General features: G+C 45.5%; 1 protein-coding gene across 1 annotated transcript; it reads right to left on the reverse strand.

The window, feature by feature from the left end:
- Positions 1 to 460: 460 nt before the first annotated feature.
- On the reverse strand, positions 461 to 15543 carry LOC131817741 (cytochrome P450 2B11-like). The gene is made up of 10 exons (XM_059151285.1): positions 14380 to 15543; positions 13501 to 13663; positions 13268 to 13417; positions 12503 to 12663; positions 11930 to 12106; positions 10970 to 11111; positions 9844 to 10031; positions 7323 to 7464; positions 4321 to 4516; positions 461 to 2845 (listed from the first exon to the last, which is right to left on the reverse strand). The coding sequence occupies exons 1-10, from the start codon at positions 14542 to 14544 to the stop codon at positions 2830 to 2832; spliced, it is 1500 nt and encodes a 499-aa protein (XP_059007268.1). The 5' UTR covers positions 14545 to 15543; the 3' UTR covers positions 461 to 2829.
- Between the last annotated feature and the right edge of the window lie 38 nt (positions 15544 to 15581).

The following is a 15581-nucleotide window of genomic DNA, read 5'->3' on the forward strand; positions in this document are numbered from 1 at the left end:
ACTGGCTATCCGTCCTGTGTCTTTCAGGCTGTTATGTGCCCTGTCCTCTCCTCCACGGAGGGAACCATGCAAGGAATCTGGACAGAAAGTCTGAGAGCTGGTACCGTTTCAGGAGCCTCTAAGACTTCACATGCCTCCAGTTTCCTTGGCCTGGACTGTGATGGTCAAAGTGCATTCAGGTGAACTTAGGTGAGCTTGCCAAGGGGGTCCCTTCTGTGTTGTTCTGTTCTCATAACTTGAGCCATGTAAACAGTAAAGCCATAATAAGTATGAAACAGTGGAGACTAGGTAAACTGGGTAGCTAGGATACAGGTGGAACCTTGACCATGGCCATGCAAACAAGTGAGCTGTTGGGTGCAGTCAATCCTCAAGGGTATAGCCTATTTTATCAGAGTAGGTATGAGCCTGGTACATGTTGTAGTCAGCTCCGCCTGCCATAACAAAAAAACCACAGACCGTGTGGGTTAAACACATTTATTTATCACAGTTCGGGAGGATAGGAAGTCCCAGATCAAGATCCATGCTGATGGATCCTTTTCTCAGTGAGCAGCTTCTGGCTTACAGACACTGCCTTCTCCCACTATTGTCAGATGGTGGGGAGAGGGTACATGGTGCCTGCTATCTCTTCCTCGTCTTCTTCTTCTTCTTTTTTTAAAAGATTTCATTTATATATTTTAGAGAGAGAGAGGGCACACACGGGGAGGAGAGGCAGAGGGAGAGGGAGAATCTTTAAGTAGACTCTGCATTGAGCTCAGAGCCGAACATGGGGCTCAGTCTCACAACCCTGAGATCATGACCTGAAGCCAAAACCAAGAGTTGGACACTTAACTGGCTGAGCCACCAAGGCATTCTACTTCCCCTTCTTATAAATGCTCTAATCTCACCCTGGGGGCTCCACCCACATGACCTTACCTAAACCCAATTTCCAGGGATGCCTGGGTGGCTTAATTGGATACGCATCTGCCTTTGGCTCAGGTCATGATCCCAGGGTTCTGGGATCGAGCCCACATCGGGCTCCTTGCTCAGCGGGGAGTCTGCTTCTCCCTCTGTCTGCCCCTCCTCCTGCTTGTGCTTGCTCGCTCTCCCTCTCAAATAAGTAAGTAAATATATCTATATCTATATCTATATCTATCTATATCTATATCTATATCATCTATATCTATATATTTTTTTAGTGGGCAGCAACAAAGCAAGGTTTTTTGAGTGACAACAGTGATCATACAAAGATCCCAAGGAGGGAGGGGACCCAAGGGGGGTCCTAAAGAAGTAAAATCTTGCCCTAAATAAATCAAATCTTGAAAAGAAAAGAAATGCAACTTATGGGACACCTGGGTGGCTCAGTTGGTTAAGCATCCAACTCTTGATTTTGGCTCAGGTTATGATCTCAGGGTCGTGGGATTGAGCCACAAGCCCAGCATGGAGCCCGTTTAAGATTCTCTCTCTCTGGCCCTCCCCCCGCCCTCTCTAAAAAAATAATAAGTAAAAAATAGTTTATGATATTTACTCATAATATTTACTCGTCTCCCAAAGCTATCTTAAGAATCAAGTGTGATGGTGACTTCAAAAGTGCTTTGTAAGCAGGAAAGCACCTTATAAATAACTGGTTGGTTTGGGAGGTCTTTTGCAGTGTTCTGTGACTGAACACTGTTGCTCTGAATTTGCTCCCCACTTCTTCCTATTCATTTCCTATCTTCATCAGTTCTGAGCTCTCTTCATAGCGCTCATCACTGTCTGCTATGATTTTATTTTTTAATTTTCTCCCCGACTTGATGTCAGTTCCCATTGGGCAGAGACATCTCCCTGATTTGCTGCCTAATCACCATCTCAGCATCCTAACATCAGATGAAACCTGGAGGATTTGTAAACTGCCCAAGGGCTTTATTTTTAAACCTTAATTAAGTGCTGTTCTATTTTGACTTGTACTATAGGTAGAAATAAAGCCCTTCATGAATGACAACTTCTCTGTGAATGCTACAAAGGAATTACTAAATATGCACTTTGTCAAATGGAAAAAAAATCACTTTATTACAATGCACCCTGCCACTCTGCTAAGATCTTTTGTAAACAGAAAAATTTTTATGTTACAAAATGCTGTATAGACCAAGTGCAGTATTTACAAATACTCTATCCCATGTGCCATTTGGAATCTTTGTAAGTGGTAAAGTGCTTTGTAAATGTCAAACTACTTAAAAACTACAGAATGTTCTGTAAACAACAAGGAGTTCTGTATACTACAGAACACTCTGCCTCAAAGAGTTTTGCTAAAGGCAAACAATATTTTTAAATGCAAAATAATCTGTCCACATCAAATACCTCTGTAATTATAAAGTGCTCTTCAACTGCAAAACACTTTACATTTTGGAAAGATAAATAGACTGATACATAATTTAAAATAAATTACTGACAAGAGGCAAAGTCTCTGACACAGTGTAAGGTCCTGGGTACCCTAAGTAGTAATTTGTAAATAGGTGCATGTTTGTTGATGGTCTCCTGCTTTGTTAAGTATGTGAATTGTTGGTTATTCAATGTCACTTCTTTCTCCTCCTCTGGAATCTGGGTGGAATTTGTAGCTGCCCTGGCCAGTGGAATGCATACCAGACTTCCAAGGCAAGGTTCTAAAAGGCAGTAGTTTCTACCTGGCTCTCTCTGTTCCATCTTCCACTCCCACTGATTCCCCATGAGTTTAGTGCCAGCAACCCAATCTCACCCCTACTGGAGGATGCCTGGGCTGGCCCATCAATGGCTCTTGAACAACCTCCATCCCACACAAATCAGCTTCCACAGCTTTCCTTCTGGCCACCTGCCGCAGCTGAGCCTGAGTCTTACGGTTCATGGCCCCAATTCCCTAGGGAAGGGAAGAAACACTGGTTAGCTCCACATGTGACCTCAACCATGACCCATCCCTCAGCTGTGAAGGTATAGCCCAGACTGTCCAAAGACCATAATCAGAGATGCAGTAAGCCCCCACCCACCCCAGAACACTGCCTCCCTTCTCCTGAGCACTGGGACCAAGCACGTGTCTGGGGTTGAGGCAGAGAGGATGGGACAGGGAAGGGGCGTTACTCTGGCTGACTGGGACCCCCTATCCCCACATCCATCCTCGTGGGTATAGGAACTAGCTACCCCTCCCATGCTTCTCCCTGCAACAGACATGCCTTGAATGGCCCCTCAGCATGGGACAGGAGGGAAACCGAGGCACAGGGCTGAATGGACAGGCACCCCCTCTCCACAGCACCCCAGTGTCAAGAGCTCAGCCTGGAGAGTCACTGGACTCTTGTATATCAGGCTCTGCCTTCAGGCCAATGACGTCACCTCTTGGAGGATTTATTTACTTGTCAGACACTTCAGGGCTATTTGCTTGGTGCCAAGCCATGTTCTAGCCACTCTGGCCATACTGTCTCATGGAATCTTCAATGCCACTTTGGAGGAGCATCTGGGAGGGGAGTTCTGGCCCCATCCTTCCAGAGCCTCCGGTCCGAAGGCAGAAATGGAAGAACACCTGCCTTCCATTCCCAGTGGAGAGTAAAACAAACGTAAGGCCACCCTGCACACAGATGTCCACAACGGCACTGTTCACAAGAGCCAAAAGGTGTCAACAAGCCACGTGCCAATCACCTGATGGGGGGATAAACCAAACGTGGTATTTCCATCCAGCAGAATATTATTCAGCCCTCAAAAGTACAGTATTTCCTTTTGGGGCGAAGAACATGATTGGATGCTGGACAGAGACAATGATTGCATGATACTGTGATTGTACAAAATGCCATTGAATTGTATACTTTAAGATGGTGAGTGTTTAATTTTGTTATGTGAATTTTAGCCCCCCCCCCCCAAAAAAAAAGGAAGAAAAGAAAAGGAAAAACAAGAGGCATGGTAGCAAGATAGCCGTTGGGTCCAGAAAGAGTAGAACTTTATTTTGATCTCGGTTTTCGTGGATAAGAGCAGAGAAATAGGGGAGGTGTTTTAAAGTACACAGCCCAGAGGCTGAGGGCCACAGTGGCTTTTTCAACTCAGAGAAAGAACAGGAGGGTTAGGGGTGGTTGGGTATAGGTGTGGGCCTCCGTTTCCCCAACTGCACAATGGATGGTGATGACACCAAGTTACTGAAGGTATTTCATGGCCCTGAAGGCCAAGGTTTTACCCTCCATCAACAGGGCAGGCCATCTAGGGATGAAGGGTGAAGACAGTATGCAAACAGAGGAGATTACAGAAGGGATTTTCCCCAGGGGAGAGTGAGCAGGGAGGAGTCAGGAGGCCTCCACAGACTGCTTGTGGGCAGAGGTGGGGGCTAGAAGGAAGAGCTCCAAGGGGATCTACAACCTTGGTGCCACTCCCTGGCGGGGCAGGAAGCAGAGCTGGAACTCAGGGGGCATTTTTCCCAGCCCATTCCTCCGGGGAGTGATATCAATATCTTCCAGGGCCTTGGGAGATCTCAAGGTGAAGTTCTGTAGCACAGAGGTCAAGAACAGGAAGAGCTCCGAGCGGGCCAGGCTCTCACCCAGGCAGAAGCGTCTTCCTGAGGGTGTGAGGGGGACTTGTGTCATTGGGGGAGCCCTCAGGAGCACTCAGCTGCCCCACCCCCACTCTCCTGGGACATTTGCGTGCTCATTTACACAAATTTACATATGAGGTACTTCTGTTCTTGTCCTCAACACAGGCAACACCAGTGTATTCGTGCATGCCTGTTTCTATCTGGTCCCACGTGTCTCAGCCTGTCCTCTATGGTGTCCTCCTCTGTCTCTCTTGGTCCCCAGTCTTTGCCTGTTAAGAGTTCTTTCTCTGTGATATCTCTAGTTAAGTATATTCTCAGCTCAGCTGATGTTTTGAGAAAATGTGCAAATAGTGGAAAAAATCTTGCAAGCATGCCCTGGATATGAGGAATCATGAGAGAGAAGTAGAGGGGAACTGAAGCCTCTGAGGTCTTGGGTCTGGACCATACCTAGGAGGCGGGCCCCTCTACTTAACAGGCTATTAAAATGTAGAACTACTCTGGGGGATGCCTGGGTGGTTACCCACTGAGCCACCCAGGATCTCAGGGTCCTGGGATCAAGCCCCTCATCGGGCTCTCTGCTCAGCAGGGAGCCTGCTTCCCCCTCTCTCTCTGCCTACTGCCTACTCCTGATCTCTCTGTCAAATAAATAAATAAAATCTTTAAAAAAAATAAAATATAGAACTACTCTGAACTCTCAATGTGCAGCCGCTGCTCTGACCTTCTAAGTGTCCCACTCTTCTGATCACCTTGGTCTCCTCCAAGCCCCTGGACCTACCCGCAATCAGCACTAATGGCATGAGCCTTCCAGACCCAGTCCCCATACCCCAACCAGTGACAGTCTCAATTGGTTGGTGGGCCTCGTCATACTTGATAAACATTCAGAAAATCACCCCTGCCTCTCCTTTCTCCCTGCAAGCTGGGGTCAACCACCACAGAAGTGTCCCATCTAATTGGAGCCTGGGTGGGATCCCATATGCAGCAAATTTTCTAGAATACAGCTAGTCTATGTCGTTTGGTTATGGAACACTGAGCTGAGGGAGACAAAGAGGCTCTGTGAACAAGAGCCACTATCTCCTCTTGAGTGTCTTAGAAATAAATTTAGCAAGAAATATGCAAAACTTGATTAAGAAAACAAAAGCCCGAGATGCCACCACATCATACAAGAGTTAGTTCAGTGGACACACACTCTAGTTTTGTCTGGCATATCTCAAATTTCTCAAGTTGTCAAAGCTGTCCAGATGAATCTGCAAATTTAAGTTAATCCCAATAAAATTCCAGTGGGATTTTTTGAGAATTTGAAAAAAAGTTCTAAAGAGTACTTGAAAGAAAAACAAAATGTGTTACAATGACCATGTAACTATGTGGGAAAGAAGGGTAATGGAGGGAGTTAGACCCTGTAAAATAATGGAACTTATTACACAGGTATAATAATTCAAATAGTATGGTATAGCTAGAAAAGACACATCCATGAACCAGTGTGGATATAGGTCAGTATAAGTAAGCCAGGAATAGACCTAAGGAGATTTAAAATGTTAGCCTATGATAAATTTCAAGCCAGTGGCTAAAAATTGAATTAATTGATAGGTGAACGAAGGCACTTGTACAACTACCACAGTGAGTGAATATTCCTTATATTTTTTGCCCTAGGTCCCCCCTGGGCCTCATTCTAGTCTGGGGCTTGGATTTCAACAACTGGCAAATAAGAAATAAATCAATTCCTTTTCCTCTTTCCCATCCCTACTGTTCTCTTTTTCTTTTCCTTTTTTTTTTTTTTTTTTAAGATTTAATTTATTTATCAGAGAGAGAGTGCACAGCAGACAGAGGCGGAGAGAGAAGCAGGCTCCCTGCCAAGCAAGGAGCTGGATTCAGGACTCGATCCCAGGACCCTGGAATCATGACCTGAGCCAAAGGCAGCGGCTTAACCAACTGAGCCACCCAGGCATCCCCGTGCTCTCTTTTTCATCTTACCTTCCTTTTATCTACCTACCTATTATCTATCTGTCTACCCATCACCTACCTTTGTGTGTGTGCATATGTTTAACAGAAAATATAGAAGGATATCCTCTGTGATATTAACAAGTCTGGGTTTTGGAGCTCCTCTCTACTTGCTAGATGGGATGCTTCCCAATTCATGAATCTGTTAATAAAGCCTATTCAATTTTTTGTTAAAGTCTGATTTTGACAGTGAATTACAGGTGATTTCTACTTTAATTTTATTGCCTCCTTGTTTGTATAAAAATCAGAAATAAACAATAAAGTTCTTGGGGCGCCTGGGTGGCTCAGTGGTTTAAGCCTCTGCCTTCGGCTCAGGTCATGATTCCATGGTCCTGCGATGGAGCCCTGCATCAGGCTCTCTGCTCAGCAGGGAGCCTGCTTCAGGGATCCTGCTTCCCTTCCTCTCTCTCTGCCTACTTGTGATCTCTGTCTGTCAAATGAATAAATAAAACCTTTTAAAAAATAATAAAGTTCTTTTTATTTTGAAAGAAAAGCTCAAATGCCTTTCTGAATTCTTGGCACATGGCAGAACGCTCAATAATGGATCCCTCATTTGTCTGTTCTTTGTGTGAGAATGTGAGAGCATGTGTGTGTCTTTATCTTTTACTTCATCTCCGTCATTGACTTAAGTCTCTGTCTTCTCTATTATACCCCCTCTTTTCCTTCTCCCACACCTTCTATGTCTCTGTAGATTTCTTGCTTTTTCTTTTCTTCTGAATCCTCATCTTTTTCAAAAATCTTCACTGTGTGTTTGGGGTTAGACAAAGGGAGAAAGTCACCCAAAGGGCAGGTGGTGAGCAGGAGTTCTCAAAATGTGGGTAAGGTCTCAGCTTACCTAGGGAGAATGGGATAAAGGTCTCCTGCGTCCTGAAGTTGCCCTCCGCATCCAGGAAGTGGCCAGGGTGGAACGTTTCTGGCTTCTCAAAGTGGCATGGGTCATGGAGGACAGAGCTCAAGAAGGGATACACAGTGGTGCCCTAAGAGGGTGTCAAAGCCAAGAGGACCCAAATGGGCATGAACAAGGAGCGGCTGAATCAATGATGGTACATCCACAATGGATTAACAATAGCTTCATCCTTTGTATGGTTCTACAGTTGGTGGCTGATATTTTGAGTAACTTTGCCCCATTTGGTTAATAGTTGTGTCCCAAGCCTTCTAGGTATCCCCACCAACTACCCCAGCCATCCCCTCTTCCTCCAAGACCCTTCGGACTTCTCCATAATCCATCGACTGAAATTTTCACATTTGGCTCTGCTGTTCCAGACCACAGCACTAACATGGGTGATGCAAAAAGTGGATCAAATGAATTTTTTGATTAACCAGTGCATATAGAAGTTATGTTTACACTATGCTATACTCTATTAGGTGAGCAAAAAGCATTATGTCTGGGAAAATATTTAATAATTACAATTAATTTCACAATACATTATTGCTAAAAAATGTTAATCATAATTTGAGCTTTCAGCAAGTCATAATCTCACTGAGAAGGGTCTCACCCAGTGTTGACGGCTGCCAAAAGATCAGGGAGGTAGTTGCTGATGGTTGGAATGACTGTGGTAATTTCTTTCTTTCTTCCTTTGTTTCTTCCTTCCTTCCTTTCTCCCTTTCTTTCTCCCTTTTTTTCCTTCCTTCCTACCTTCCTTCCTTCCTCCCTTTCTTCTATTTTCTTTTTATTAAAGTAAGCTGTATGCCCAGTGTGGGGCTTGAACTCATGACCCTGAGATCAAGAGTCAGATGCTCTACCTGACTAAGCCAGATACATGCCTCTGGTTGTGAGCAATTTCTCAAAATAAGACAAAAATGAAGTCTGCCTCATTGATTGACTCTTCCTTTTACAAAGAATTTTGTAGCATGTGATGCTGTTGGATAGCATTTTACCCAACTTCTTTCAAAATTGGAATCAGTCGTCTCAAATCCTACCAACACTTTATCATAAAAGCACATGAGTATGAGAATATGTGATATTTTAAATCCTTTGTTGTCATTTCAATAATCTTAACAACAGGTTCCCCAAGAGTAGATTCCATCTCAGAAAACCACCAATAACAGATCATCATAAAAAACATAATAATAATGAAAAAATCTGAAATATTTTGAAAATTACCAAAATATGACACAGTGACATGAGGTGAGCAAAGGTTGGTGGAAAAATGGCACCAAAATACATGCTCAATGGAGAACACATTACATTACTGAAGTATGTATTACAATAGAGCTGTAACAACTTTCAATCTCTAAAAAAGCAATATTTGCAAACTGCAATAAAGCAACATGCACTAAAAGGAAGTATGCCTAAATTCTCATGGGTTAGTGCCCACTAGGTGATTAGATATTACCCTTAGGTATATCTGTGCTTGGGAATCTGTGCAACCACAGAAAATATGAGTTAGAACCATAGGTATTGACTTGAAAATATACTAACAGCATACTATTGTTATATTATGAAAAGAAAGACACACACACAAAAACATACAATAAAAGATAAGTTGCACATTGCAATGATTTGCACATGAAGACATGAGGGGAAGGAAGGAAACACAAGTTTCAAAGTGATAGATAAATATGAATTGAATTGGGGCACCTGGGTGGCACAGTTAATCATCTAACTCTTGGTTTCACCTCAGATTGTGATCTCAGGGTAGTGAGATTGAGCCCTGTGTCAGGTTCTGTGTTCAGCCTAGAGTCTGCTTAAGATTCTCTCTCTTGGGGCGCCTTGGTGGCTCAGTGGGTTAAGCCTCTGCCTTTGGCTCAGCTCATGATCTCAGGGTCCTGGGATCAAGCCCAACATTGGGTTCTCCTCTCAGCGGGGAGCCTGCTTCCCCCTCTCTCTCTGCCTGCCTCTCTGCCTACTTGTGCTCTCTCTCTCTCTCTCTCTTTTTCAAATAAATAAATAAATAACATCCTTAAAAAAGAAAAGTCTCTCTCTCTCTGACCCTCCCTCCATGGGCTTTTTCTCTCTCTTTCTCTTTAAAATAAATAAATAAACCCTTAAAAAATAAACTTATCTATTCTGTGTATATATGGAGTGCATGTTCATATAAACTTAAAGAAATTATAGAAAGAGAAATAAAGCTTTGAATGTCTTCTCATGAAAGAGGAAAGTAGGGGAGATGACAAAATGCTTTAAAAAAAGAAAAACAGCTCTATTGTAATACATACCTCAGTAAGTATATGGTTCCCCCCAGTGTATCCAACATCTAATAAAGGTTTAAAAAAAAAGGACAGAAGGGAGAAGATTTTTCTACATTTCCAAAATCTGTCTCCTTCCCATAGAAATCTGGAAATAATAATTCCCATTGTGATCCATTGACCAGAGACATGAACCATAAGGCTACACCAAGATTCTGTGGTCTCACCTTAGGGATATGATATCCCCGGAAGTGAGTGTCCTTGATGACACAGCGCGGAACACCAAGGGGGAGGATGTCACTGAATCTCTGAATTTCATGGATGACGGCGTCTGTGTAAGGCATTTTCGCCCGATCTTCAAGGGCTGGGAGATGGTGTGAGCCAATCACTCTGTCAATCTCCTCCTGGACTTTCTCTTAAAATGGTAAGGATGGAAAGAGGGGGTAACATCAAGGAATGTCAGTAACAGTGGGCTCAACAAAGTCATACAGAAGATGATCTGCAGACTGGGGAGAAGAGGTGTCTTGTGAACTCTTTGCTAAGATGTTGGGTTATTGTTCCTTCTCAATGAAAGGAACATTCATTGATTTTTCAATGAATGAAAGTCAGTGGCTTCATTGTGGGGAAGTCTTGTCTGATGTTTCCACTCTAGTTATGAGTGGAGATCAGTTGAGTAATGATGGGTGGGTGGAAACTCAATCAACACTTAAGGCTATCTTTTTCTTTTCTTTTCTTTTTAACTAATAATGGGTATGGCTGGGACTGGTGTCATATCATTTTGTCCCAGTGACTTGCTATGTGATCTTGAATAAACCACTTTCCCAATCTGGCCCTCAAATTGATTACCTGTAAAATAAGGGAATTTGATTAGATAAGAGTTTCTCCAAGTCTGATCTGCAGACTGTCAGCATGAGAACTGAATGAGGGCCTTTCTAATTAGCTACAAATCAGCAATATACTTCAAAGAGTCAAGTTCTTTGTTAACTTCAAAGCGTTCTGTCAAGAGTCATGTGGTTTTGTAAACTGCGAAATGCTTTGTGAATGATACTCCGTGATTGGAGCATCCCTCCTAAACCATGAAGCATTTTACAATTCACCTTATGTACTTCATAAAAGTACCTTTCAAGCCACAGGAGCTTCACTGAATGGAAAACATTTTGTAAACTGTAAATTACCCTGTCAACTCCAAAGTGCTTTGTTCTCAGCAAAACTTTATAATAAGCTACCAGTCCCTCCAGGGGTGTATCTTTGCTGACTGAAGTGGTCTGTCTTCACCCATCACACGACCACCCTCCAGTATGGCTGCAAGACCCTCGGCTCTTTCTGGCCTTTGACCACCAATGCCCAGCTCACCTACAACATCAGGGTTCTTAAGAAGGAGTACAAATCCATGCAAGAGAGTGTTGCTGGAGCTCTCTGTGCCGGCGAGAAACAGCGAGACAACCGTGTAGACAAGGTTCTTAAAGTGAAACTCGCTCTCAGGATCAGAGCTCTCCTGGGGATAGCAACAGACAATCCTTAACATCTCCCCTTGTAAAGATTCTCAGCTTCTAGATCTTTTCTTCCAACCCACCTCCATGTAACTCTGTGCCAGTTTCTTCTTTCTTTCTTTTTTCTTTTTGGTATTTCCTTTTTTCCGTATTCGAGGCCAACAGTGGAGCAAAAGGGTGGGCTCTGGACCCAAACTGCCTACGTCCAAACTAAAGTCCTACCATTCACTAGTTAGGAGTCTTTGGGTAAGGAGCTTAACCTCTCTGTGCCTTAGTTCATCATCTGGGGTTGTTTTGATGTTATGTTTGTAAGTACTCCATACATGTTAGGGATTAATATTTTTTGGTTTTTGCTACCTTTCTTTGGGTCTCTCTCTCTCTTTGCAGTTGTCTATCCAGGGGTGATAGTGAAATACTGAATAACCAGCTACGCACTTGCCAGACCAATCAGAACAGACACGGGCCTCTGACCAATCAGAACAGAAATTGGCCTCTGACCAATCAGAACAGTAATAGGCCTCTGTCTATTTAGGACGCGAGGAGGTGGAGAAGGGTCCCGAAGAACCGCTGTGTGGGGCCGGTGGTCGCTAGGTCTTTTAGTTGCTACCTCAGACCACCGTTCCAGGAGAGTCTGGAAAAGCTGAGGAAGGACTGGGAGATGGGAAGGGAGGGTGGGCTAGTGGCTTTCTTACCAATTTGCAGGGAAGTATTTCAACATTTAAACATCACATACATCGTACCCAAACATATCAAGTTAGCTCGATATCAGTAGTGTGCCCATCGCTCTCTTTCCCACCCACCCCTCATCCAGCTTGGCCCTTGCCTTGTCCATGCAGACCAGGAAGGAATCGATGAAGTCCTTTGGGGCGCTGGGGTCCAGCATTTCCTGGTGCCTCTGGATGTTCTTAATGACAAAATCTTCAATTTCTTGGACTTTGCTGTACACGTCCCTGTGGATGCCCGGAAAGTATTTCAGGATGCCGGAGAAGACTTCAAACATCTGCAGGGAAGCAAGGAGGTCCCAGAGTTTGTTCCCTCTGGGCTGGTGCTGCAGGATTGAGGCTGTGCCCTGCATGGCACAGCAATAACTAAAGGGCTTAATTCACCCCCTGGCCTTGGAGAATGGCGCGCCTCCCAGTTGAGCAAACAAGTATATATGTACACACTCAGTGGTGTGTGAACGAGTACACCCTGGCCCAATCATGCTTACCTCTACTGGGATTTCCTCTCTCATAGGCCTCCCTTTCCTAAGGTCTATTTCCTACCTTCAGCCTGACTCATCACCTTTGGTGTCTTCTTGCATCAGTGTTAAGACAAAAAGCATCTGATTTTTGCCCAGGGTCCACCCACCCCAATTCCTGCTCACCCCCACTCCCCACGGAACCTTTGGCTTCACCTGGCTATAGAAAGAGCTGGAAAGATCGGAGATATCATTCATTAAATGTAGCAACCGTAGGAATCCAGGGTCCTGGTTATTGAAGCACTGTCCAAAGATGATAGTACAGATGATGTTAGCCATGGCGGAGTGAAAGAAGAAGGTGGGATCCAGATAGGCCCCTGTGAACAGGAGTTCTGTCATGGTAGGGCCCTACATGGTGCTTCTGGGAGGCTCTGACCTGGCCGGTGCCATCTCAGCTTGGTTGGTTGGTCTCTTTCTCTTTCCCTCGGCCAGCCTGCCTTTGCTGGTTCTCTTATGATTTTTTTCCTGGACATCTCAGGCTTTTGTCTCATGGTTTTCTTGGGCTCTGTCTGGATCTGACCCTCTTGGTGCACCTTCGTCTTTCTCTGGTTTTGTCTCTGGCTCTTTGTTTGAGACTCAGCCCCTTCTTCTCCGTCCTCTCTCTTTCCATGTCCGTCTTCTTGGCCCTCTCCCCCTGACTCTATTACCCTTTTCTTTCTATGTCCTTTCCTTTACAGTTTCTGCTTCTGGATCGATCTTTGTCAGGGTCCTGGGTTTTCCCTCTGACTTGCTTCTCTGTCTGCTTTCTCTGCCTTTTCCTCTCTGTGTCCCTGTTTTCTTCATTCTCTTTCTCTTTCTATCTGTCTCCTTCTCTCTTTCCTTGAACTTGTCTCTGAATCTCTCTGTCTCTGGGTCGTTCTGTCTCCATCTCACCCACCCCCTGCCTGCCCATCCACCCCCTGCCCCTGCCCCTGGGCTCACCCTGGGATTTCTGGAGCTCCTCTACCAGACGCTGAGCCTCCTCCTGGATTTGCTTCTCAATGCTCTGCTTCCCCATCCCAAACTCTCTCATGGTGAGCTGAGAGAACTGCCGAAGGACCTTCCAAGACTTTCCATGGGCAAAGGCCACACCTGATTGGGAGGGCACAGAGGGAAGTTTGGGAGGACACATGAGGCGTCCCCTAGTCTTTTCCCAACCCCCACACCCCACTCACCTCTCCCCTTGAAGAAGGGATCGATGATGGCGATGTGTCCTCGGCCAGAGAAAGCCTCAGCTTGATCCACCAGAGCCTCTTTCACTGCCTTGTACCCACACAGGATGACAACAGGCCGGGGTCCCAGGTAGACTGTGAAGACTTCCCCGTATTTCTTCTGCAGCTGTGGAGGCGGGGTCCAGCTCTCACTCTCTCACTCAAGAGAAGAGTCTCCATCCTTACACCTGGGTCACACCCTCCAGTCTAGCCTAACCACCACCACCAGTCCCCATCGAATCCCTATCAAGGAAGAAGGGAGACCCGAACTCTGCAGCTTCTTCCAAGCCTCCCTCATACACCCTTGCCCCAAATGTTCTCATCTCTCAGCTTTTCCAAGAACTCTCCCAACTTCAAATTTAAAAAATGGCAGAGACTCAGGGTGCCTGGGTGGCTCATTTGGGATAGAGCCCCGCATCAGGCAGGCTCCCTGCTCAGCAGGGAGTCTGCTTTCCCTTCTCCCTCTGCCTCTCCCCTGGCCCCTGCTCTCTTCCTCAAATAAATAAACAAAATCTTTTTTAAAAAATGACAGTGACTCCTCATATGTAAGCTCTAGTACCTCTCCCTCCCAAACCTTGCAGGACCCAGCTCAAAGCTTCACGTCTACCATCATAATTTCTCCCCCCAGTCTACCTTCCCTGCATTCCTTCTTATAGGAATTCCAGAAGCTTCTCTCGTGGACATATTGGGCCAGATGGCAGATCAAGGCTGGAAGAAGGTCATCCCCAAGCTGGCCTGAGAAGTCCCAACCACAGTTTGAACCCCAACTGCCTTGCTGCTTGCGAGCTCTTACCTGTCCACCCATCTTCTGCTTATCCTCCTCCTTCCCCCTCTCCAACTCACCAACTGGAAGGTCTTGAGAAAGCCCTGGTGGTCTATTTGCAAAATGTTCCCCAGGAAGGGCAGAGGCCAAGGTCCTGGAGGGAGGCATCCCCGGGAGGTTGGGTGACCCCAGAGTAGCAAGAGGCCAATGAGGACACCGAGAAACAGGACAGTTGACAGCATCATGGTCCTGGCTGTGTCTGCTTTCCATCCTGCTGCCCCTCTTTAAAGGGAGGCTGCTCTGTTGTTTGTCACTTTTTTGGGTTGGTGGGGGCGGGTGTGTCATAAATCTACCTTGGGATAGCTCTTGGGAGCTCTCCAGCAACAGGGAGCCCAAAGTTGGCAGGTGCTGCAGAAGCCAGGATGTTTAGCATCTTACATAGGTCCCAAAACCAGCCTTCTATTGGCCTCTGGCTGCCTGGAGGTATCTTAGCAGACAGTGCCCTTGAACCTGGAATACCTTCCTGTAGGTAGGGTAGTGGCGTCAGCCTGTGGAACACATAGAGGTTGGTGAGGGAAGGTTGCACCACAAGGATGGCTCTTGGCCAGTTTTCTCAAAGGGTGGCATTGCATCATGAGAGACTGAGAATAGCTAGAAGGCAGAACTGGTACATCCTGTGTTCTTTGGGAACAGAAACTTATTCTGGTCGTCAGAAGAAGATGAGATATGAAGACAAAGACAAGGTCTGATGGGGGAAGTCTAGCTCCGTGTTGAGGGTGCCTTTGGGTTGCCTGATTCACCCATTCATTCATTCATTCATTCCTCAGCAAATATTTTGCCTTCTTGGAACTGACCTGGCAGTGAAGAAGTTCTCACCTTCCAGAAAGATCCCTAGTGACCTGACAATAGATGGGTCTCACATAGAATAGCATGGATCCCCATCTGACTAGGCTTTGGATGTTTATTTGAGTGTCAGGGGGATTGAAGGGCACTATCGGGGAATCCAAGGCCCCAGCATAGCTCCCATGCAGCTCAGGGAGTTGTGGGCCGAGGAGACCCTTGCCCCAAAGGAAGCAGTAGAGAGAGTCTTTGGAAACGAGGACAGCAATGGTCTACAGTGTGGATGAACTTCCAAAATATGATGCTGGGTGACAGAAGCCAGACACAACAGAGCACATATTGTATGATTCCATTTATATGAAATACACAGACCAGGCAAAGCCATAGAGACTGAAAGCAGATTGGTGACGGCTGGGGGCTGAGGGGATGGGGGAACGGAGAG

Source organism: Mustela lutreola, chromosome 16 (assembly GCF_030435805.1).
Source record: "Mustela lutreola isolate mMusLut2 chromosome 16, mMusLut2.pri, whole genome shotgun sequence".
NCBI classification, from domain to species: domain Eukaryota; kingdom Metazoa; phylum Chordata; class Mammalia; order Carnivora; family Mustelidae; genus Mustela; species Mustela lutreola.